The 23,820-nt window shown below is 41.4% G+C and overlaps 1 protein-coding gene and 1 pseudogene across 3 annotated transcripts in view; one reads left to right on the forward strand and one right to left on the reverse strand.

Moving 5' to 3' along the window:
* Fkbp15 (FKBP prolyl isomerase 15) overlaps nt 1–23,820 on the reverse strand; it is a 58,270-nt gene that overhangs the window by 24,317 nt on the left and 10,133 nt on the right. For all 3 annotated transcript variants that reach the window (XM_028779873.1, XM_028779872.1, XM_028779874.1), the window contains exons 3-14: nt 19,589–19,673; nt 19,064–19,133; nt 14,229–14,303; nt 13,814–13,912; nt 11,954–12,103; nt 10,794–10,862; nt 9,569–9,715; nt 7,538–7,674; nt 7,054–7,111; nt 5,569–5,676; nt 3,172–3,274; nt 1,486–1,592 (exon numbers count right to left, since the gene is read on the reverse strand). In XM_028779873.1, coding sequence (XP_028635706.1) covers nt 1,486–1,592; nt 3,172–3,274; nt 5,569–5,676; nt 7,054–7,111; nt 7,538–7,674; nt 9,569–9,715; nt 10,794–10,862; nt 11,954–12,103; nt 13,814–13,912; nt 14,229–14,303; nt 19,064–19,133; nt 19,589–19,673 — 1,208 coding nt within the window. The remainder of the gene's footprint in view (nt 1–1,485; nt 1,593–3,171; nt 3,275–5,568; nt 5,677–7,053; nt 7,112–7,537; nt 7,675–9,568; nt 9,716–10,793; nt 10,863–11,953; nt 12,104–13,813; nt 13,913–14,228; nt 14,304–19,063; nt 19,134–19,588; nt 19,674–23,820) is intronic.
* Nucleotides 22,330–22,716, forward strand: LOC114631533 (annotated as a pseudogene).

Below are 23,820 nucleotides of genomic sequence, written 5' to 3' on the forward strand. Positions count from 1 at the left end.
GAGGCTTACAGTCACTAAAGCTGGAGATGAGGACATCAGTGTGAGGCAACTGTCTATGGGACTTGATGGTATCTGGTCACTCCAGTCCTACCCAAAACCTGAGGAACAGGAATCTTGGATTGCTACCCAGTCCTCTGGCAATATGATTTAATGGAATTGAAATTTATTTCCTACTATCAGGCCTATTTTTAAGGAAAACTTGAAACTAAGCAAATCCTATTTAGTTTCTTTTGAAGGAAAGAAAAGGTTATTTTTCCGAGATTCTTCATAATGCTTCTCCCTTGCTAGATTCCTTTTTAATTTAAAGGTTTTTTTTTTTTAAATTTGTATGTATGTGTGTCTATGTATCTATGTAAGGACAAATATAGTGGTTCTTAACAGTTGAGCCATCCATGCTCAGGCTCTAGATTCTGTTTTGTTTGTGTGTGTTTTCAGACATGGTTTCATGTAGTTCAGGCTGGCCTTAAAATCACTATATAGCTGAGGATACCCTTGCAGTCTGATCTTCCTGTTTCTAGCTCCTTCATGCTGGGATTACAGGCATATGCCACTACTTACTAGATCTTGATGCTTATCTGGGTAACTAGAATTGGAGTATCACAACCATGAAAGGAAGATGAAAGCTTTGAGAATTTGCTATTTATGAACTAAATGAAGTGATACAGGCAAAGCCCTAACAACTGCCAAATGATGTGCCTGGTACAAGACAAATCCTCAATAAACATCAGGTATCTATCATTTTAAGAATGGTCACTCTTTCCCCATAGAGGAAAGAGTTTATTTCCAAGGACAATATAACAACCCAAACAATTATTTTTTTTAAAAAAAAGAATCTTATTCTGTTACAGAGGGGTTTTCTCACTTTTGATTCTCCTTATCCTAGTGGAGCAAAGCCTGCCCGTCATGACTCCCACATCTCCATTCAGAACCACCTCCAGAGTGGGTAGGGCAGGAGAGGCAGCTCTTGCTATCTTATGTGCACTGACAGGAATTTTGGTATGTGCCAGGCCCAGGCCTTTAATAAGTACTTTGCTTATTCTTGTACTTATTCTTCACAAAAACTTTCAAACAGAAAACTTTGTGTGGTTTTAGGGATAAGAAAGTGGTAACTTGGGGAAGGGGAATGACACGCGTTGACTTGAGAAACTGCTCCTGTGTAAAAAGGAGAGAGGGATCATCTATGTTCATGTAAGAACTTAAATTATACCTTATGACTAAAACAGTTTTAAAATAATATTGTTACCTGAGGGCTGGATGTGATGGTACATACCTATAATCCCAGCTCTGAGGAGGCAAGAGGCAAGAGGCAAGCAGATCTCTGAGAGTTTGAGGCCAGTCTGTTCGTGCATGTGCATTGTGTGTGTAGAGAGGAGAGAGGATGCATGTGTGTGTGTAACATACACCAGGTAAGCCGAGACTACATAGTGAGACCCTCTCTCAAAATAACAAACAAAGAAATTAATTAGTTAATTAAAAAATAGTTACCTGGAAGTTCTGACCATTTCCAGATACAGCCGAGTGAGAATCAAGGGATGCAGCTTGCATCAAGGCAGCAGAGGGTGTCTGGAGCCCAGAAACAGACGGCTGAGGTGCTAAGACAAATCAAGATATTTTTAGTTACCCACCCTTGCTTGTTTTGTCAATGCAAAACACAACTCTCACCTCAAAGGAGATATGAGATCATTTATTTTGGAGCCAAATATGTATGAGCATATACTGGGAACACGGATTCACATTACTCCAGATCCCATGTTCCTACACAGTTAACAGTCTCACAAGCCTGGATACTTCAAATACAGTGGTTTAAAAACATCTGGGAGGCATTTTCCAGAAACTCAGAAGATCTGTTTAAGGCCTCAGATACTATCTGACCACATGCTTAGCTTTTGGTTGGTGGAGGCTGGTACTCTGTACATTCCAATGGATTTACCTAATAGTGACAGAGACATTAGGTCACATACAGAGAGAGGCAATAAATGGCTACTAAGTGTTGCAGGATGATCACACTGTGAACCCTAAGATTGTGTTATTTACTACAACAACTTGGTTTTAGTTGTGGTGTGACCTAGCCTTAGTACACACCTTTAATCCAAGAACTTTCTGCTTGAATACTGTAAACAGGATTAAATAAAAACTACTATGGTCAAGAACAGGTCAAGAGGCAGAGCAAGCAACCGGGCGGTGGTGGCGCACGCCTTTAATCCCAACACTTGGGAGGCAGAGACAGGTGGATTTCTGAGTTCAAGGTCAGCCTGGTCTACAGAGTGAGTTCCAGGACAGCCAGGGCTATACAGAGAAACCCTGTCTCGAAAAAACCAAAAAAAAAAAAAAAAAAGAGGCAGAGCAAGCAACCAGTTGACAGGAAGTGAACACCGTATTAGAGAAAAACAGAGAATAAGAGAAAAACAGATACATAGGAAGTAGAAGGGAGGGGCATTCAGTTTGAAGCAGGTTTTTGAGACGGTGAGTTGGGGGGAGAGTGGGGTATTCCTTCTGAGACATAGCCTGAGGAGGAATGTCGGTCAGCTGGGTGTCCTCTCTGCCTCTGAGTTAGCAGGCTTTCACCCAGCATCTGGCTCCCAAGTCTTCACTGGTCAAATCAAAGGATTGAAACTTTGTTAAACAAACAACTAAGGATGCTAAAGATAGCCCAAGATAAATTACAACTCTTCTGAACCTGCTGGACCCCTGCCTCTTCACAATCCTTGGCATTCTCATCAGCTAGCCAGCCCTGCAGAAAGTTCAGTGTTAGGTGGGGCTCTTTCCAGGAAATTTCTGGACTAGCATCCAACACTCCCCTGCCTTACATCAGACCACTTTCCTCACTTAACCTCCTAAAGCAGCCCATTGGCATCCCAGCAAGGGTGGAAACTGTTCTCTTGTTGGTCTGACTCAGATTCCATCAGCTGACACAAGTGCAAAATGACATATATGGCCATGTCTCAACAGCTGAGCACAGGCTTCCTAAAGGGGCAAAGCAACACAGCAGACATCACAACGAACAGGCTGAAAACATCTGAGTCTCAGACTGGTCTACTCGGAGACAAACTGACAAGTCTTAGTTCCTAACTGAAGACCCCACACTAACAGTGCTAGCTAATAATCTAAGGAACACAGATGAAAACTCTGATTCAACTCAAGGGCCAAGTCTTAGTGAGGTTCCTTTCTTACCCTGTGAGGCCATCTGTGGTAATACCGGATGAGCTGGCTGAAGAGAAGGCTGGACAGACGGTGTCACAAGGGACTGTCCAGCTCCTCGCAGAACAGTTGCATCCTGAAAGAAGCACAAGGGTTGATCACTATGTGTAGGCCGTTAGCTGAAGACGGAGGCTGCCTATCTCTAACTTGGCTCACAATACAGGATTTCTAGTCAAGAAAGAGGAAGGAAAGGCAGGCAAAAAGCCAGTCGTCAGGGATATGAGTTGTACAAGGGAAGAACTCAATTATGCAAGAGTAAGAACTCTTCTTCCTATAAATCATATCAAATAACTAAATACAGTTAATTTCTACAGATGTTCTGTCAGTGTTTTATCATTTCAGGCAGCTAAACTGACAGTTCTACAGAACACACCATCAGTTACCCGACTGACCAGCAACAACCCAGCTTTCCTCTTCTGCCAAGCAGTTTCAGACCTCAGAGTACCCAAGACTGGACAGAGCAGGAGTCCCTGCACCTCATTAGCATGCTGGCTTTGGTAATGTCTGTCCAGGATGCTTGTCCTAATCCTTTGTTGTTGTTTGTTTGTTTGAGACAAGGTTTCTCTATGCAGTCTGACTGTCCTGAAACTTGCTATGGAGACTAGTTGGCCTCAAACTCTGAGATCCTCCTGTCTCTGCCTTAATTGAAAGTGATGAGCTTAAAGGTGTGTGTGTCACTACACCAGCTGTTAGCTCTCATTCTTAAAATATTTTTAAAAATTCATAAAACCAAAGCTGTAACTCTGAGCAAAGCTGCCCTGTATTCCTGCTTCATGCAAGGACAAGATGCCTCAAAGCATGAGTCATGTGACTATAATTTGCTGTGCTGTGATTCAAGGGCTGTTATCTCTTGATTATTCATATACTTTTGAGTTTTCCCCAACCCCAAATGTTCTCTTCTGAGAAAATCAGCCCACTTTTAGATTATTACTGAATTCTAAATCAACTTAAAGGCCTATCAGGAGAGTAAAGGGAATTATGGTAAACAGAAGACCACTGAGTTATCTTTAAAGCAATAAATTTACTTTAAAGCAAAACACTTTTCATTTTATAGCAAAAGAAAAAATTCTCAAAAGTCAATCAATCATATATTTCAGTTCACTTGAGAAAGAACTGTTTTATCAGTAACAGATTAATCATTAAAAAGGGCTTAAGTTACTTTATATTCTTGTGGATTACAAATTTAGATCTAAATAAGTATACAATAATCATATTTCTGAAAGACATATGCTATGCTTTTAAAATATAAAAATGAAAATGCTTTCTTTTGTATGTGTATGTTTATATGTGTTCATGTATACAGAAGGGTGTGTTCTTTTGTGTATGTTGAGGTCAGAGGTCAACAATGGGTGTCTTACACAATCACTATCCACCTTAATTTTGAATCAGGGTCTCCCACCAAACTTAGAGCTCACTGATTGGCTAGTCTGGCTGACTTGCAGGCCCCATGGATCCCTCTGTTAGGGCCTCCTCAGAGCTGGGATTACAGGCACAAGCTATTGCATCTGGCTTTTGTGTGATGCTGGGATGCTACTTAGGTTTGCATAGCAGGCACTTTACCTGCTGAACTCTCTCTCCAGCCCTGGGAATGCTTTCTAAGCACCATATCAAGGGCAAAAAGCCTGGTAGACTTGATTCCAATAAAATCTTGAACTGCTAAATAACATTTTTAAAAACACAAAAAAGTTATATATATATATATTCATAAAATCTAACAGTTTGATATTTAAACAACAGTTATCATCAGTGAGAAGATCAGTGTTTCCCAAGTTGATCCAAATACTCAATCAACAAACACAGATGGAAGCCAGAAACAGTGGCATGTGCCTATAGTTCTATAGGCTGGGGAGGCAGAGGTAGGAAGTCACTTGAACCCAGGAATTACAAGCCTAGGCAGCATGGTCAGACTCAGTCTCAAAGGAAAAAAAAGTTAGAAGAGCTGAGCACATGTACACATGTAGACACACATACAGGCAAAACACTCATGTGCATAAAAATGATACAGTAAAACATTTTTAAAGAGTAAAAGAAACCTAAAAAAACCCACAGAGCCTGTATGGGTTGCATATCTTATTATCTAAGATTGATCCTTTTTTCTCAACATGAAGCAGATTTATTCCTTCCAGACAGGCAGCTAAAGGTTATGAGCAATACAGATTCCAGACCCTGATACATGAACACTAAGCACTTGGTCAAATGTGCAGAACTTAACCTCCATTTGGGGATGGGCTAGTCACAATTAAAAGGCATGTGCTCACACTGGTCTCAAATAGTGACTCTGGATTAGAAGCAGAAAAGGCACTTATTCGAAGCAAAGAAACAGAATATGGCAGCAACTGTACGCATTTTAACATGGTCAAGGGGACATACTTCGGTTTCTGAGTCATTGGAATCCAGCTGTGGTGGAAGGATGGGCAGCATGGGCTGGCCCATCTTAGCCATCCTTGAGATCAGCTTGGCCTTGACTGTATCAGGACTCTAAAAAGAAGGCACAAACACCACTGTGACTGAGGTTTCTTGCTTTCAAACAGGTCTACTTCTTTGCCTTGTGTCAAAACCTTTAACCTTACTATTACTTAGTTGAAGCCATTTCTTCTAGAAAGTAAGAATTATTTATGATACCAAATACAATGCAAATTAATGAGATTAATAATATCAACATTAAATGAAGTCCCTATAGCTTGGGAATGAATTGCTTTCATATGCATGAGCTCTTCTAAACCAAGTGTCCCTACTGTAAATGAGAGTGCTTGTGCTCACTTGGTCATTTTCCTAGGTTTAGAACAGTGTTTACTACATCAGATCAACTGCTTGTGAAGTGCGTCCTGCTGTGGCTGAATGTGCACATGGCTGGAGGGAAGACCTGGCTTCACTCATCACCTACTGCTCTCAGTGCTAGGCGAAGGCCTTGCTTGAGCCTGAAGTTCTTGCAGCACATTCAGAGCTTGCATGGACCAAGCAGAACAGCAGCAAACCACCTTTACATCCTTCCTAAGGCATTCAAATCCAAATTACTGAAATAATAGTTGGTCCTCTCCTCTCACCATTGGGGAAACAAAACCAGTGACCTGCTCAAAATCAACCAGTGGATGAAGAAGCCTGAATTCATCTGAGAGAACAGAAGTACAGGGTGTCTACTCGCTCAGGTAAATGAGTGCTCTCCTATCCCCTCCCCCACACACCTTCTTTGGTGAGGGTAGCAGTGGTAGTATTTTGTTTGTTTTGAAATAAAATACATATAATATAAGGTCATATTAGCATCTATTATAATGTGAACAATGCTTTTTAAGCATGTATAATATGCCAGATGTAATACTGAAAATCTAGTAAGTGTTCATTTCCTTATGTCAATTTACAGATGAAGAAATAAACCTGTGTTTACAGAGTACATTCTTCATGGTCACATGGAATAAGCAATATAAAATGCCAGGATTAACCACTAATCCATTCCTCTTGGAATAAATGGCAACTCGAGGATGGTAGTGATCTTTCCCTGAGGGGTTCACTCCCAGCTTAACACCACTCTCTAGTAATACCGCAGCTACCGCTCATTAAAAACAGCTTTACACAGTCTCTGTGCTCAGGGCTTTACGAACTGTAACTGGGGGCTGTGAAAATTATTTCCACTGTAACAATGAAGAAACTGATATCTGAAAAGTTAGATCATTTTCTCATGGCCATATGCTTTTAACTCAGATATATGGATATAAAAGTCCAGGCTAATTTGACTACTGACTGATTTCTAAGTAGGATTAAATAAATTAATTAATTTCTATACTAAGTCAGTGGCTCTCAACTATGTGCGAGGCACATGAAACAAGCGTTCCACGGCCTAGGGTACAGAATCGTACTTACTGTATTTACAGTAATCTGCTCACTGAGAGAGTTAGATTTGGAACGAAGAGCCGGCTCCCTGAAATAAAATAAAACATCCTAAAAATATAAAATCTATAACTGCAAACTAAAATTAAACTGGCTTAAAAGCATTGTTTTTTTAAATAGACAACTGAATAGCTAAAACAGAATTTTAGCTCCTTTTTATTTGTATAGTCCCTGAAAGGCACCAAAGCTGAACTGAACACACTTCTGTTCAAATTCACTCCACTTTCCCATGGGCCTGCATTCTGTGTTCATGCCCTTTGCCCTTTGCCCTTTGCTCAAAGTTTTGCAGGTATTCTTATCATCACTTTGACAGCGGTTAATCCATTGTCAAACGAATCTGATACATCGGTTCTCTAATCCTGTTTTTTGTTCTTTTAAATTACTTAAAATTGATTGCAGTTTTGAACTACATCTCAGGAACCATGTTGAAGAACCCCAGATCTTGCCACAGCCTTACCCGGGTTTGAGAGGCAATGGTGGTGTCACAACAGGATCAGCTGAGAGGTTGTCAGCAGCAGGGATGGGGGAGGGAGCTGCAGAATCCCGGGAGCTCACACTGTGGCCATCAGAGCCAGAATCTCTGGCAAACTTCACCTAGGGTAGAACAGAGTATACACACTCTCCCTTCCATACCCTCCTTTATTTATTCTTTAGCATAAAAGCTATTGCCTATAGGCTATAAGCAAAATCAAAACATGCTGAAGAAAAGGAAACAGTTCTAATTCAGCTACCATTACATTATCTGTGTGTATGAATGAGTGCATGTGTGCTTTTATAAATGGGGCCATAGCTTTGCAGCTGTTCTGCTTACTTGTTTATACATTAATGTGTTTCCACATCACTAAATACTTACCTGCATTGTTTGCAGCTACTGAAGAGCATGTCTTACCCAAGGTCATGCTCATTCCTACTGTGGTCTACAAGGTTAAGACTCCAAGGGCTTCTTGAACAGAAATCATAAACATGTATGCTCTTATAAAACCCTATTTGGCATAATTAGATGGCTTACTACTATGGCACACAGTGCTTTAATGAATAGCTCTGTGTCTAGATCTTTGCACAGTCTACTTTAGTACTCTCTCCACATCTCTCACCCCCACTCCATTCTCCTTCCCTGCTTCCCTACCAGTCTCTTCTTCTCTCTCACATATGCTTTCTCTAATTTCTCCCTCCCTCCCTCCCTCCCTCCCTCCCTCCCTCCCTCCCTCCCTTCCTTTCTTTCCTTTCTTTCTTTCTCTTTGAGACAGGGTCTCACTATGTAACTCTGGCTGTCCTGGAACTCACTATGTAGACAACGTTAGCCTCAAACTCATGGAGTTCTATCTGCCTCTGCCTTTCAAATGCTAGAATTAAAGGCATGCACCACTATGCCTGGCTCTAATTTCTTGATTACTGGTAAAGTAGAAAACTTTGCTTATGTTTACAAGTCAGTATTAATAGTTTCAAAATAGTTTGCTGTCTATCATTACCCATGGTTTCCTCGAGCTCAAAGAAAACTTAAGAGAATTTATATGTTTAGGAAAAAAAAAAGCATCTGCGGACATACCACTGTAAGATTAGATGACCCAACAGAGAGAAGGGTCTCCTATTAGGAGGTTACCTCTCTGCTGTGGCAAGCATAACGACTACATGGAGATAGCCATAGTATTCACTATTTGCACTGTATTTTATAGTTTATAGTCATCATCACCATTCAACCTAATAATAGCAGGGTCATTTGGGAGAAGGAATACTATAAACTAATCAAAGATTGTTGCTATTTTAGTATAGAAATTGCCGGGCGGTGGTGGCGCACGCCTTTAATCCCAGCACTTGGGAGGCAGAGGCAGGCGGATTTCTGAGTTCGAGGCCAGCCTGGTCTACAGAGTGAGTTCCAGGACAGTCAGGGCTACACAGAGAAACCCTGTCTCGAAAAACCAACCAAACAAACAAAAAAAAAAAAAAAAAGAAATTAAGTATACATATTCAAAAATGGGGGCCTCTCTATGTGACCCTGGCTGGCCTGAAACACATTAGTAGACCAAGTTGGCCATAGGCTCATTAATATCTGACTGCTTCTGCCTCTCAAGGACTGGGATTAAAAATATGCCCACCACGTCTTACTGACAAGACTTTTATACATTAAAAAAAGATAAGATGTTAAACTTGAATGCTATTCTCAGAGAAAAGCACTCAACATCTCTTCTAAAGCTTTCAGAAATTCCTATAAATGCATGCGCGCGTGCACGCGTGCATACGTGTGTGCGTGTGGGTGCGCGTGTGCGTGTGCGTGTGTGTGTAAGTCTGACTATGTATACATATATATGTGGTCATTACAAGCATGCACCACGATGTTAACATGGTTATGCACGTTCTGGAGACTGACCTCAGACCTCATGCCTGAAGGCAAGAACTTTCCCAACCTTCATCCTACCCTGGCATTTCTATTTTAAAAGCTGTATATATCTTCAGAATCTGATTTATAAGAACACAGCCCAATTTCACTTACCCGCCTAACTTCTACCTCAAACACCAGGATGGAGTCTGTTGGCTGAGTCCAGCCTATTACTCCTTCAGAGCCAGCAGCACAGGCTGAAGGAGTGACAATTAAGCGCTTTCCTCCTTTCTTCATGCCCAGAAGCCCATCCTCTAAGCCCTATAGACATCAGAAGTGGGGAAAAGCTCATCAGAAAAAAACACATGAACATGCACACAAACACATACATTCGCATACAACACACTCTAGAAAACAGGTTCTAGATTAAAACTGTCCTACTGAGCCAATGAGATGGCTCACAGGGTTAGGGCCACCTTACTTGCCACCAAGCCTGATGACTTGGAATTTGATTCCTGAAACCCACATGTTGGGAGGAGAGAACTTAATCTTGAAAGTTGTCTTCTAACTGCTATATATATGCTGTGGTATGTATACGCACACACACACACAAAACAATAAAAAATAAGAATAAAAGCTGGCATATCTGGAGTTGGATAAGACATTTAAATGATAAGAAAAACAGTCATATAGTATTAAGAGAGAATGGATTCTATCACTTATTAATCACAATTTTTCAGGCACTATGGTTAAGTATTCTACCTGCTTGTTTAATCTCATGATTGTTAGCATTGCCTTCACTTAAGTGAGAAAGCAAGCTCCTGGTCCTAAGAGCACACAGTCAGTTGGCGTTGAGTTAAGGCTGAACATGAGACCTGGCTAACTTCGAGGGGCATGCTTTAAGTATTTAACAGAAATGTCTCCAAAGAATTTGGGTGAAACAGCCATAGGCAATACAGTGAAAACAAATGTTTGTACATGGATGGATGGACACAATGCAAAGCCCTAACAAGCCCAACACATGACACTGCACATATGTAAAATGCTCACTGATCAATTCGCAACTCGAATCCCAGAGTAGCACTTCTCGTGCCACATCAAATCAAATAGATGAGAACCAAGCATATGGCAGCTGCTAAATAAACAGTGTCGCCGCTCCATGAGGCTGTGGGAACAATGGGATCATTTCCTCAGAGCCACAGGATAAAAAAGACAGGGAGGAGTCTAAGAAACATGCACACTTCTTCAGTCCAGCTTCTCACAGGTAAGCATCTCCCAAATGTCGACAGTGGGAATCGTCTTTTTCCTTCCTACTTTTCAACCAAGTATGTCTAGACTCTAGATAAGGACAGGTTGGAGATTCTCAACATTTAAATTAAATTCCAAAACAGGCCTTTACCTTGGCAACTTTTCCTGATCCTAATTTCAGGCGAAGTGGCTTGTCTTTGTTAGCAGTAGAATCAAAAACCTGCCATTTGATAAGGTAAAAAAAAAAAATCAGCCAGTTTCAAACACAACAATCATCATGATGACAATCAACCAAGGGGCTCAGTCCCTGTCAAACAGGAAATGACAGGTGTAACAGCACAGAGATCCTGAAGAAGCTCAGAAGATAGAACTATAACATAGTTGGAGCTTATCACAACGAATAATACCCCTGCAAACAATAATTTGCCAAATTGGGGGCTAAACCCATTTCTGGCACCATTAACTGAAGCACTTTTTCATCTATAAAGTATTTTCAGTAAATGTACTCATTTGGTGCTTAAACAGTCCTTCCAAGAAGCAAAGCAAGGATCTCCATGCACAAATGGGAAAAATAAGAGATTAGAGAGTTGATCAAGGTCAAACTGGGATACAATTGGGACTTAATCCCTGACTCCTCATTTTTTTATACAGGGTTTCACTCTGTAACCCTGACTGGCCCAAAACTCAGAGATCTGCCTGCACCTGCCTCCCAAGTGCTGGGATTAAAGACCCATGACACCATGCCCCACACATCCACACTTTTTAAGTCATACAGTTTTTTATATCATATCACATTGCTCTAGAGAACGTAACAGTATTAAAAACACAACAATTACAACATATTTATAGTGTCTGTTAAAAGGAAAATGATAGCTAGACACAGTGGCATGTGCTTTTAATCCCAGCACTCTGGAGACGGGCAGAGGCAGAGGCAGATAGATCTCTGTGACATCCAGGCCAGGCTGGTCTACATAGCAAGTTCCAGGCCATCCAAGGATACATAGTAAGCCCCTGTCTCAAAAGCAAAGAAAGACAGTGAGGGGTCTCAAGCTTAAACCTGGCAGTGAGGACAAGAAGTATACATGAATTATCCTTGGGAAATTGTTTCTCCCTAAATTTGAGACAGGGTGTGAGACTCTGAGCACATTTGCACAGGAGCATTTCACAAGTGTGCCCCAAAAGCAGTTGTGGGGACGAATTTGGCCTCCTTAAATGTTTGTACTGGCCAATAGCCACAGTTCACTTTCCATGTGCACATGGCAGGCTGTATGTCACATACATAGAAAGAACTTGCAAAGCATGTTGTTTTACCTGGCCCAGCATATGATTCTGAAGGAGCCAGCCCGTATAGGCTACTTCTAAAGAATCTCCAGTTTCTACAGCAGGACCCTCTGCTGCAACCAGGTCCTGACACAGCACTGCATCCAAGGAAGAAATGCTATTGCACTTAGCCACACACACCTGTGAGATCAAGGTCAGAACAGCATGAACTTGGTTTAAGCTTCACAGCCATCCCATCACTGCTAATATTCTTTCTCAAACAGCTGCAGCCACTAACAAAGATTACAAGGCTAGAAGTAAGCCATTCTGAAGTCAGTAATCTGCCAGGAATCAGGGTGCCCAACAAGTCACCACTGGAGTCAGAATGTCTGAGCACAGATTCAGGCATTGCCAGTTCTTAAGTCTGACCTTTGGCAAATAACTTAATCTCCATATACCCACCTGTTCCCACTTGCAAAAATGAAGAAAAGAGCTTTGCAAATCTTACAAGGTGGCTATGAAAATCAAACAGGCCAATACAGAGTGCTTAGCAATCCAACTAGGGAATAACAGTAAGCACACAGTGGGTCAGACCTCAGGATCACCTCCCAAAGACCCAACCTCCTACCATTACCTTAGTGATCAGTTTCAGTAATGTGACCTTTAGAGGGAAAGGCACATTCAAGCCATAGTAGGCAACATCCATATTACAAGCTTCTATATAATTTTCATGAGGTGGAAAGATAAAATACACAAAATACAGAGCTCTTGAAGGAATACACATACTTACACCTGTTATACAGTTTTTAAAAAGCAATTTGATGCATTAACATGTGTTACTCTGGGTAGTAAAGTTATAATTGTGTGTGTATGTGTGGAGGTTATGTTTGTGTGGTGCACATGTGTGTTCAGAGACATTTGCATGTGTACACGTACATGTGTGGAGGCTAAAGGCCTGATTTGAGAGTCGGTCCTCAGGCGCTGTCCTTGAATTTTGAGAAAGTGTCTCTCACTTGCCAAATAAGCTCTGCCAGCTGCCCAGTGAACCTAGGGATCCCATGTTTGTCCCCCAGTGCTGGATTATATGGATGCACCACCACTCTTGGCTCTTCCTTTTCCACCTGGTTCTCGGGATCTCGAGTACTCAAGTTTGTACATGGCAAGCACTTTACCAACTGGCCCTTAAATGATTTTTTTAAAATGCTGTTTCTACATTTCCTATAATGAGTTCATAAAATTTTGATAGTCTTTTGAAACGCTACTTTTACAAGTTTATGTATCTTTAAGAAAATTAAATAGCAAAAAAAGTGGGGATTTTTGTATGGGTATGTGCATGTGTAGTAAGTGTGTTCACATGTGTGGGCACATGGGTATATGGCTACATGTGTCTGGAGGTCAGAAGTAAATGTCAGGTGTCTTTCTGAATTGCTGTGTTTACTGAGGCAGGGTCTCTGTCTAAACCTGGCACTTCCTGATTCTGTTAGTCTATTTTTTTTTTTTTTTTGAGACAGGGTTTCTCTGTATAACAGCCCTGGCTGTCCTAGAACTCTCTTTGTAGACCAGGTTGGCCTTGGACTTACAGAGATCTAACTACTTCTGCCTCCAAAATGCTGGAATTAAAGGCATGCGCCACCATGCCCAACTACAACAAGGATTTTAATCACTGGGCCATCTCTCCAGTCCAGCAAAAGTGTTCAACCAAATAAGCTCATGTTTCCCCATTTTTCCCTTTAAACATTTCCTCAAGCAATTTCAATAAGATCTACTCTTTCCCTGAAATGCAGCAAGTTTAGTGGGATCTTTACCTTGTCATTAATAACACAGAGCAGTTGTGGTTTTGCCATAACTAAAATAAGGAAAACTCCAAACAAGTGCTCTAGCTTTGCACAGGAAAGAGTAAGAAGACGTCACCTGTTTATTGAATGCCACAGCGGCCTTCTCTGACTCAAACATGATAGACCAGTTTTGTCTCTGGTCATCATAAAAGGTACTGTAGTTATTGGGCCGAACCTGGGAAAAGAAAAAGAGAAGTTCGGCTCATTCAAGCAGAGCAGTCTGCAAGTAAATCTGACTGCCTCAGCTCACAGAGGAGAGCTAATCCAGGGGACTCAGAGAGGAAGCTAGCAAGAGCCCTTCTCCCCCGCCTCAGCCCACCCTATCCCTACCTCTACCCCAACACATTCTCAGAAGGAGCCAGGAGACCTTTCTGGAAGGCTGCTTACTGCTGTCCAGGCCTCAGCAGAGGATCTCTTTCTACCAGGAACGGCCAGGGCCATCTCTCCCACAATCCTAAAGGGGCTAGTGTTTCAAGTATGAGAACTCTTACCATTAGCTCAAAGTTCAGATGAATTGTAGCAACAGTCACTGGCTGCTGCTGACTGATGTAAAGAAGAATCCTATACTGTACTCACAACGGGCAGAAAAAGAAAACAGATGTTAAAAGGTAACACAGACTCAGCAGTAAGACATGAGGTCATGCTTCCTACAGCTATAAAGCCCAAACCTGCTCGGACTGAATTGGAATTTCTCACAGCCCCTTGCACCTCTTTGCATTCTGGCCTCACTCTTTAACCGTAATCAGCAATAGCTTTATTTTGCTGGCATTTCCATTCATATGCAGGGCAACTAAGAAATGGTAACTGGATGCTTTACTGAAAATGCAGGTCAGATTTGGTGGTGTATGTCTGTAACCCCAGCACTTGGGAGGTTGTGGCAGGAGGACTGCCATGAGTTTGAGTTCAGCATGAGCTATAGAATGAAACACCCTCTCAAAAACAAACACCAACCAACCAACAACAAAAATCTTTTAAATTTGAGGGGGAAAAACACACAAGTCATATGTGTACAGCTCAGTGATCATGGTACAGACTGAGAAAAGGCCAGCGTTTCCTACGTCCTAGATAGCTCCCTTTGCCCCCAATTATCAATATGTCTACCACAGAGAACCACTGCTCTGACTCAGTGACAGAGCAATTTCTCTATAGTTAGGTTAGTGTAAACGGCCTACAGATGTGGACTTTTGTTCTGCTTCTTTGACTTACACGGACTAAGCCTTGTCACTGTTTATCGGTATTGGCTCCATACTGTCAGTTACTACTATTCTACGTGAACATACACAACCTATTTATCTACTCTCCTTGTCATGACTATTCAAGTTGTGTACAGTTTGAAACCATTATGGATAATACATCTGTGAACCTTCTCCTTGAGGAGGACATGGACATACACACCTTCTTCTACCTAATGAACTTCCTTCAAAGTGTGCCAAAGTAACAATCTACTGACAGTGCATTCTCTCAACTTAAGATGTTGGCAAATTTATTTTGCCCTTATTTCTTACTGATATTTTTCTCCGTACAAGATTCCACAAAGAGGGTCAGGGGTAGAGCATGTACTTAACAAGATCATGAGTAAGAAAAAACATAAATGAATGTTGAGGATACTGAGCTAATAAAGCAAGTCAATCATAAAAAGATAAATACCACTTGATTCCATGAGGTATCTAAAGACAGTCATATTCACAGCTGTAACGCATTAGAGGATACGAAGGAGTAGCAGTAGGGGAGATGAAGGGTTACCCCTTAATGGATGGTTTATGTTTGAGATTATGGAAAAAATGTGATCAGTGGTGATGAGTTCTTAGTACTGGACATGTCACTGAAGCCACTGGATTGGGGCTGGAGAGACAGCTCAGCAGTGAAGAGCACAGTTGTTGTTCCAGAGACCGTGAGTCCAATTCACAGCACCCACACCGGTGGCTCCTAACTACCAGTAACTCCAGCCCTGAGGGATCCGACACCCTCTTCCGGCCTCTTTTGGCACCAGGCACACAAGTAGTACAGACATACATGTAGGCAAACCACCCCTGTACATAAATAAATACGAAATAAATTAATTAAAAAATAAATAGCCACTAGACTGTGTACTTAAACTGCAAAATTTTATATGTAAAAAATATATGTTACAATTAGCCTCCATGGATTCTAGTCCTATAAATTTAAACATATCTTTTCTTATATTCCTTAAATAAAATAGTAACTATTTATGTAGCATTTAGATTCTATTAGATGGTACAAATAACCTTGAGATGATTCAAAATATATGGAAGGATGTACAAGTACAGCCCTCTGCCACTTTACATAAGGAATATGATTTATATCACATATATCACTAATATATATCACAGATTTTCTTATTGTTAGGTAGGAAAGGACCCTGGAACAATCTCCCAGAGACTTAGGGATGACTGTGTGTACTTTATATGGATTGAACAAACACAAACATCCAAATAATTAAAATTCGCCCTTTGGGCTGGATACATGCTGGTTCAGCAGTTAAGAGCACTTGCTGCTCTTCCAGAGGATCTGGGTTTAATTTCCAAGTTCATGAGAGAAGGCTCAACACCATGTGTAAGCCTGACTCTAGGGAGCGGACACCTCTGGCCTCCGCAGAAACCTGCACTCAGAGCACATTCCCGCATGCAGACACAGATACATAAAAATAAATATATTTTAAAAGATGAAATTTGTCCTTGGAAATATTGGGAGCTGTCAGGGCAGCTGTGTAATTTTATGTGAGATATTTATTTTATTTTTCAAAGTGAAAGGCTGATCACTGTAGACTGAACTGGCTGTAAGAGGATTAGACATTATTAAGAATTGGTTTACCAGGGCTAGAGAGGTGGCTCGGTAGTTAAGTATACCTGTTGCTCTTGCACAGGACCCAGGCTTTTTTCCTAGTACCCACATGTGGCTCACCACCACCCTAACTCCAGCTCCAATGCCCCTTCTCACCTCTGTAGGCACTGTGCACTCACAATGCAGACAAAATATTCATATACCTAAATAAAATAAATTAATCTTTAAAAAAAATCTTTAACAATCAGTCTACCTCTGAATTGTTCTAATTCTTACTCAGGCAGGACCTTTCCAAGCTTTTGGCTGAAAGCCTAGAAAGTCTCTAACTCCTTGGTTCTTAAAGTTTTACTCAACAGGGATTTTAGCTGAAATCTTTAGCTACTTCCCCATGGAGTTTAAAATCTAGTAAATATAAGGAAGGAAAGATAGTTGCTACTTGTTGCAGGTTCTCTCTAGAGAAGTGTCTCTCCTATGCACCAGAAAGCTGCAGAAACTGTTCTGACTCTGGTAGTGCCTGGACTTCTATACCACCCCTGGATTCAATAAATGTCACACAGGGGATACTGCTGTGGAGCTGCAAGACTCCAGATCTGTCAGTTTCTCTTCTCTCAAGCACTCTCCGTTTGTGTCCCACCTGCTGCCTAGACTACACCTAAAATCAGCAACATGCTCAGGACACAGAACAGAGACATCTCGCTGTTGGTTTTTTTCTCTAAGATTTTATCTTCCCTTCATCATTTCTATAGCTCTCCAGTGAAGTGGGTTTTTTTTTGTTTTGTTTTCCCAAATAACTTTACAATATAATTTTTGCAATTTTTCTGTTTCTTTCTTTTTTAAGACAGTGTCTCACTATGTAGTCCTGTACTCTCTATGTAAACCAGTCCGGTCCTTGAGCCCACAGAGATCCTCCTGCCTCTACCTCTCAGATCCTGGGATTAAAAGGCCGCCACCCAGCTATCAGCTTCTACTCTTTACTTAATGTGAATGAGTGTTTTGTCTGCAGGTATGTCTGTGCACCATGTCTGTGCCTTGTGCCTGGTGCCTATTAAGGCCAGGAGAGAGCTTTGGATCCCCTAAAACTGGAGGTACAGATGGCTGTGAGCAGTGATGTGGGTGCTGGGAATTGAATCTGGGTCCTCTGAAAAGGCAGTCAGGGTTCTTAACTGCTGAGCCATCTCTTCAGCCCAAACTATATTTTATTTTTTTGTGTATGGGTGTTTCATCTGCATTTACGGCTGTGTATTTCACGCATGTTGTATCTACACAAGCCAGAAGAGGGCATCAGGTCCCTGAATTGGGATTACAGATAGTTATGAGCCAATATGTGAGTGCTGGAAACTCCAATCCCAGGTCCTCTGGAAGAGCAGCCGGTGCTCTTAACCACTAAGCCACATCTCCAGCCCCTTATCTGCTTCCTTATAATTGCTTCTCCAGCCTAACACCTCTTTCTGGCAGTCAAGCATAGTGGGGTCTCAAAACTAGAGTTCCAGATAACAGTCATCAGCATCTGCTAACACACAAGAGACATCTTTTGCTTCCTGATAGGAGGATGAAAGATTTAAGGGACACAGGAACCAACTGCAATAGATAACCTCACTAGATGTTGATTCAAATAGAAGTATAAAAAGAAAAACAATGGGGGGGGGAATAGAAATTTGAACACATCCTGGTAGTGACTAAGATGTTCTATTTACTTTTTCAGATGTGATAATGGTGTGGTAGTTTTAAGTATTTCATCTCTTAAAATTATATACTAAAGCATTTACTGCTGAATTTGTATACTAGAGATCTGTTCAAATTAACCTGAGTGGGCAAAGAGAGAGCTGAGGGTGGGTGACAATGGAAGACTAATGGCTGCTAGAGCTGAGGACTGATACTCGTGGTAATACTGAAGTCCCACTGACTTGTCTTAGAGTGTTGGCCATTGTATCAGTCACCATGGGCAACTAATCTTAGCTTTGTGCTGAGAATGGCAGAGCAGCAGGAACCCTGTATTCTCTGGGCCTCTGAAATACTAGAATTTCTTCTGTCTAGTTCAATAATCTCTAACTCAAAATCCTAGAGTGGTATTTGAGCCGGATGTACCAACTCAAGGAAGTCAGGCTTGAGGGCATTTAGTGACATCCACTATACTTCACCCTAATACAGCGATCAACTGCTCAGCCTGATTTTCAGACTACAAAGGATAAATATTGGTCTTTAACACAGGCAAAAAAATGGAATTCACTGACAGAATGACGAATGATCATTGCTACCCAACAAAGAGCATCCTTGACCATTTACTCTAAAGCCTCCCAGCTCTTACACCAGAACCATCACAAAGGAGATGTCTAGTCCAAGCATTCGGACATCAACACTTGTTTTAATGCCTAACAGTAAGCAAACTAGAGGCATCTACTCAATCCCAATAATCCACACGCGGTTATCATCAGTAGACACCCTTATCCTCTGACAGACAAGAAACAGATCCCAGACATTAACAGTATTTGGGATGTGGCACATAAATCAATGTGGGTCTTCTCACCTCTCTGGTTGTGTGGTTCCCCAGGACAGCTGCTCCAAATTTGCCCTGCTTTGCATATTGACCGTTTATGCTATTGAAGCAAGAATACGACAAATATCAGGATCCCTCTAAACCATGAAGAGCCAGTCTCTGTCCTGAAACAACTAGGTATTTGGCCTTCAGGAAAGTTCAGAGGTGGCAGCTTTTAATCTAAAGCTCTTGGCAACTTCTTTTTCTTTGAGACAGGATCTCATTGGTACAACTCTGGCAGATCTAGGACTCACAGAAAACCTGCAGACTGCCGCTCAAGTGCTGGGATTAACGGTAAGCGCCATCACATCCAGTCCCAACTCTTTTATTCTTCAATCATCTATTATACATAGTATCCCTAAAACCTCAGGACGCTGCTGGGAAGGGCCCAAACATTAACAGCATAGACAAGATAATGGCTTCAATGAGCACAGGCTTCTGAGAAAAGACAGGAACTGCAGTCTGCTCATCCATGGCCTCCCCCAGTTCCGAGGGTTTTCTCTCCCAGCTACTTACTAGCGGTATGCATGCACTGCAGTGGCAAACAACACGGAGGATGTGCCTGTGGTAGCTGGTGCTGGTTTTGGTGCTGTCTGATTTCCTGAATATGAAGAAAACAAAGGTGTCATTCATTTTTTGGTTTTTAACCTCAAAACTAGCCTCAAAAATCCCACTTCATGCTTCATAGTTAGTGTGTAACAATGCTTTCATTACCACTATCCTCATCCTATCCAGAGATAGCTCCGTGACCTTGTCAGGTAGTGAGGAAACAGACTCTAAATGACAGTAGATGAGGTTAGACTCACACTAGCCCCAATACCATACACCACAGACAAATTTTCTGGCTGGACAAGAAGTCTAGAAGACAGAGATATACTCTACTATTTTCTTTTCTCTTTTCAATGCTCTGACAGCTGAGGTATATATAAAAGTAAAGCTGTTTCCTTCTCTAGTACACGGAATGTAAGGTGATAGTGTAGACAAGAGTTCCTGTGAGGAACTCTAGCTAGTGCTAAACTTCCTACAAGGCACATCAAGTGATTAGAAGGCCAATAACTGGAGTTATTGGCTGAGGTAGGAGTGTTCTTTCCAGTTCAGAGCCCAATTACGACCTATCCTGTGTTGTCTTCAGCCCCTTAATAGCCCTCCTTTGCCCACTCCTATATCTAATCTAACATCTGGTGACTAACAGGTGGGGCCTTTTGGAATCTATTGACTTAAAGACCACTAGCTTCCACCAACCAAATGGCAAAGAATGTCATCAGACAGCATCTGAGGCCTACAGCAAAGATTTTTCTCAGTCTGTTTGAACCTCATGTCTCCACCACAGCATGTGAAAAGTGTCTTGATTTGTGACTCTTTTTTTTTTTCTGTTCCCATAAAAATTCACCAAACTGTTACCATATTGCAACATGGGATTTGGGGAGACCTCAATCTGTGTTCCTGGGCCACAGTGGCTCATATTTGGCTTCAGAACAAACTCTTGTCCCCTTTGAGGTGATGACTATATTTCTGCATCAACATTTAAATCACAGTCATTACCTAAATCTGTCAAGGGCTCTACAGTAACATTATGTTTTAAAATAGCATATTAAAGGTAAATTACATTCTGATATTGTTTTGGTTTTTGTCTGTCTCTCTGTCTGTCTGTTGGAGACAGGGTCTCCGTTATGTAGTCCAACTTAGCCTGGAACTCATGTCTGTCTCATCTCCTGAGTGCTGGGAACCACAGGTGTTCACCTCCTTACCCAGTGCTAAGCTCCCTAGATGCATGTCTAGATAGAAAAGTAATGAGAAAGCACTAACAAAAACTCAGTGAGCTTGCTTTCAAAACCTTCTCTCTTCTCTGTTTGAACGCCTCTCAATTTCAGAGTAAAAGGCATTGCAGAAAGTCAGACAGACATATGAAATCACAGTGAAAACAGAAACCACCTAGAACCTCCTCAACCAAATTAAGCATGAGTAAACTGAAGTGCTTGTTCTGAGTACTTTCTATGTACACATAAGCTCTGCAGTAGCTTTTTTTAGTATTTTTAAAACAAAATAAAGACTCAACTTGGCCTCTTCCACTTCTCCCTGACTACATTATAAGTCTTTTCAATATTCTTCCAAAGAAACCTAGGCGGGTGGCTCACGGCTACTGCCCTAAATGCTGCCTCTTGACAGCTACACAAACCACTAGACTGACTCTAAGAATGTTCCTCATTTCTTACTGTGCTACATTTCTTTGGGCAGATACCAAATTTTCTGTTATGCATAATGTTATGGAGAGCATCTTTAAAACACACTTTTGTGTGTGTGTGTGTGTGTGTGTGTGTGTGTGTGTGTGTGTGTATGTGGCCTCTGACTCTTTTCTTAGACAAAGTTCCTGAAAACAGAATTCTGAGATTAACTAGCATAAACAACAAATTTGTCTTGACTCTCCCCTGCCCCAGAGAGTGACCTCTGGGAATGCCTTAGCAATTTACACTCCTCCCATCAGGAGTACAGCTGGGGCTGCTCCACATCACTGCCAAGGGGAAACTGTCTTTTTAAGTCTTCACTGAGAAAGAGGACTACAGGAAAAGGGGAGTACCATCTCATTGCTGTTTTACGTGACCTTACTGATTATATGGAAGCGGAAACTAAACATTTCCCAGGATCCAGAAGCAGGATGCTAGCTTAAAAAGAACGAGAATGAGCTCTGAAAATGAAGTGACCACTGTGTTATTTACTTATGTTCTAGGTGGTATGTTCTATGTTTTCTTACTGTGTTTAGAGAGCTATATGCAGTTTAGTTTAATCTGCACTTTCTGGTTGTATGCAGGACTATGATAAATCATTACTCCTGATGAAGCAATCTATGGCAGTGGGGTGGGAAGGCCAGTGTTAAACAACCTAGACAAGCATGAAACTCAGAAAGAAAAGTCACTATCTGGGAGGCCAGTCCAGGGTCCTCCTCAGCTTCTTGGAAGTCCTCTCAGGCTATTACTGCTACAGCTCCTGTCCTGAAGTGGAAAGGCTGTTTCTGCATCTGCCAGGGACACAGGCAGAGCATAGCCATCATTCTGTGATCCTCCCATTGGCTCAAGATTCTTCCTCTCAAGTCAGCGTTATTCTCATTCTTGAACTTGGCACTCAAGAGGAAATCTTGTAATGTGTAGTCTTAAAAACAATTTTTTTTGAGCTCTGCTGGGTAGGCGATTAGACGGTTCGGGGAGCTCTGCTGGTTGGTGTTTGGCGCTCTGGATCATAATCCTCTCTTCTGTCATTTGTGTATGCTAGATTGGGGGCTGTCTCGAACCTAAGGCAGGAAGATGGTAGCCACAAAGAAGACGAAAAAGTCTCTGGAGTCGATCAACTCTAGGCTCCAGCTTGTTATGAAAAGTGGAAAGTACGTGCTGGGGTACAAACAGACTCTGAAGATGATCAGACAAGGCAAAGCGAAGTTGGTTATCCTCACCAACAACTGCCCAGCTTTGAGGAAATCTGAAATATAATACTATGCCATGTTGGCTAAAACTGGTGTCCATCACTACAGTGGCAATAATATTGAACTGGGCACAGCTTGTGGAAAATACTACAGAGTATGCACACTGGCAATCATTGACCCAGGTGATTCTGATATTATTAGAAGCATGTCAGAGCAGACTGGTGAGAAGTGAACAAGAAAGTATTCCTTTAATAAAACTTTGCCAGAGCTCCTTTTGGAAAAAACAAAAAACAACAACAACAAAAAAAACACAATTTTTTTTTAAGCAAAGTTTCCTTAACTTAGTCTTCTTGTTCAGGGGATGATTAGATATTCTTCTTATCTTCATTATTCATTAGTGAATTTATCTTGAGACCTTTTTAATCTCTTCATTAAAAAAAAAAAAGACTTTCTTCAATCTACTGTACCTTTAAAGGTAAAAATCTCTGTCTATTTACTCCTGTGTACCTTCTAGTTTCTCCTTCACTTGAAAAATAATTTTTCACAGGAAAAAAATAAATCTACATACCTTCATGAAGAAAAAGAAAACAAAAAACAACAAAGACAACAACAAAACTGGACCCATATGACTGAAGGAGACAGCTGACTCCTATAAGTCATCCTCTGACCTCCAAACCTGAGTCATGGCATGCATATACCAATATACATGCATATGCCTATACACATACACACAATCAATCAATGCATTGGGGTGTGGGGTGTCAAGACAGGGTTTCTCTACGTAGCTCTGGTTTTCCTGGTCTACCAGGCTGCTCTCGAACTCACAGAGATCTGCCTGCCCATGCCTCCCCAACGCTAGGAACAAAGGTGTTGTGCCACTACACCCCAAGCAATCAATCCATTTTTTTAAATGAGAAAAAAAATCAAGCTATTTCATCAGATAAGCCTGGGTGTTTTTTTCTTTTACACCTATATGGACAAACACTTTATTAAAGTCAGAAGCACACAGCTAAGGAAGAAAGAGGGAAATACACAAGGAACACTAGCCCGATGGGCTGCGGTAGGGTACAATTTGATCTTGTTCCCACTTCCTAAATCCTTTGTAGTTTCCTCAGTAGTAAAAATAGGAGTGTCTTTTGAGAAATATATCTTGCATAATGCTCCTCAGAATTTCCTGGAGTCTTTTGTGATTAGTTCCTTTAGTCATAACTGAGTTTATGCATTGTCAGGCATGGAGACATATGCCTGTAATCCCTGCCTGTGAGAGGCAGAGACAGGAGGATCTGAAGCTAGAAACCAGCCTGGTCTACATGTTGAGCCCAACAGAAGAAACCAA

The sequence above is a fragment of the Grammomys surdaster genome, unplaced genomic scaffold (assembly GCF_004785775.1).
Source record: "Grammomys surdaster isolate TR1022 unplaced genomic scaffold, NIH_TR_1.0 363, whole genome shotgun sequence".
NCBI classification, from domain to species: domain Eukaryota; kingdom Metazoa; phylum Chordata; class Mammalia; order Rodentia; family Muridae; genus Grammomys; species Grammomys surdaster.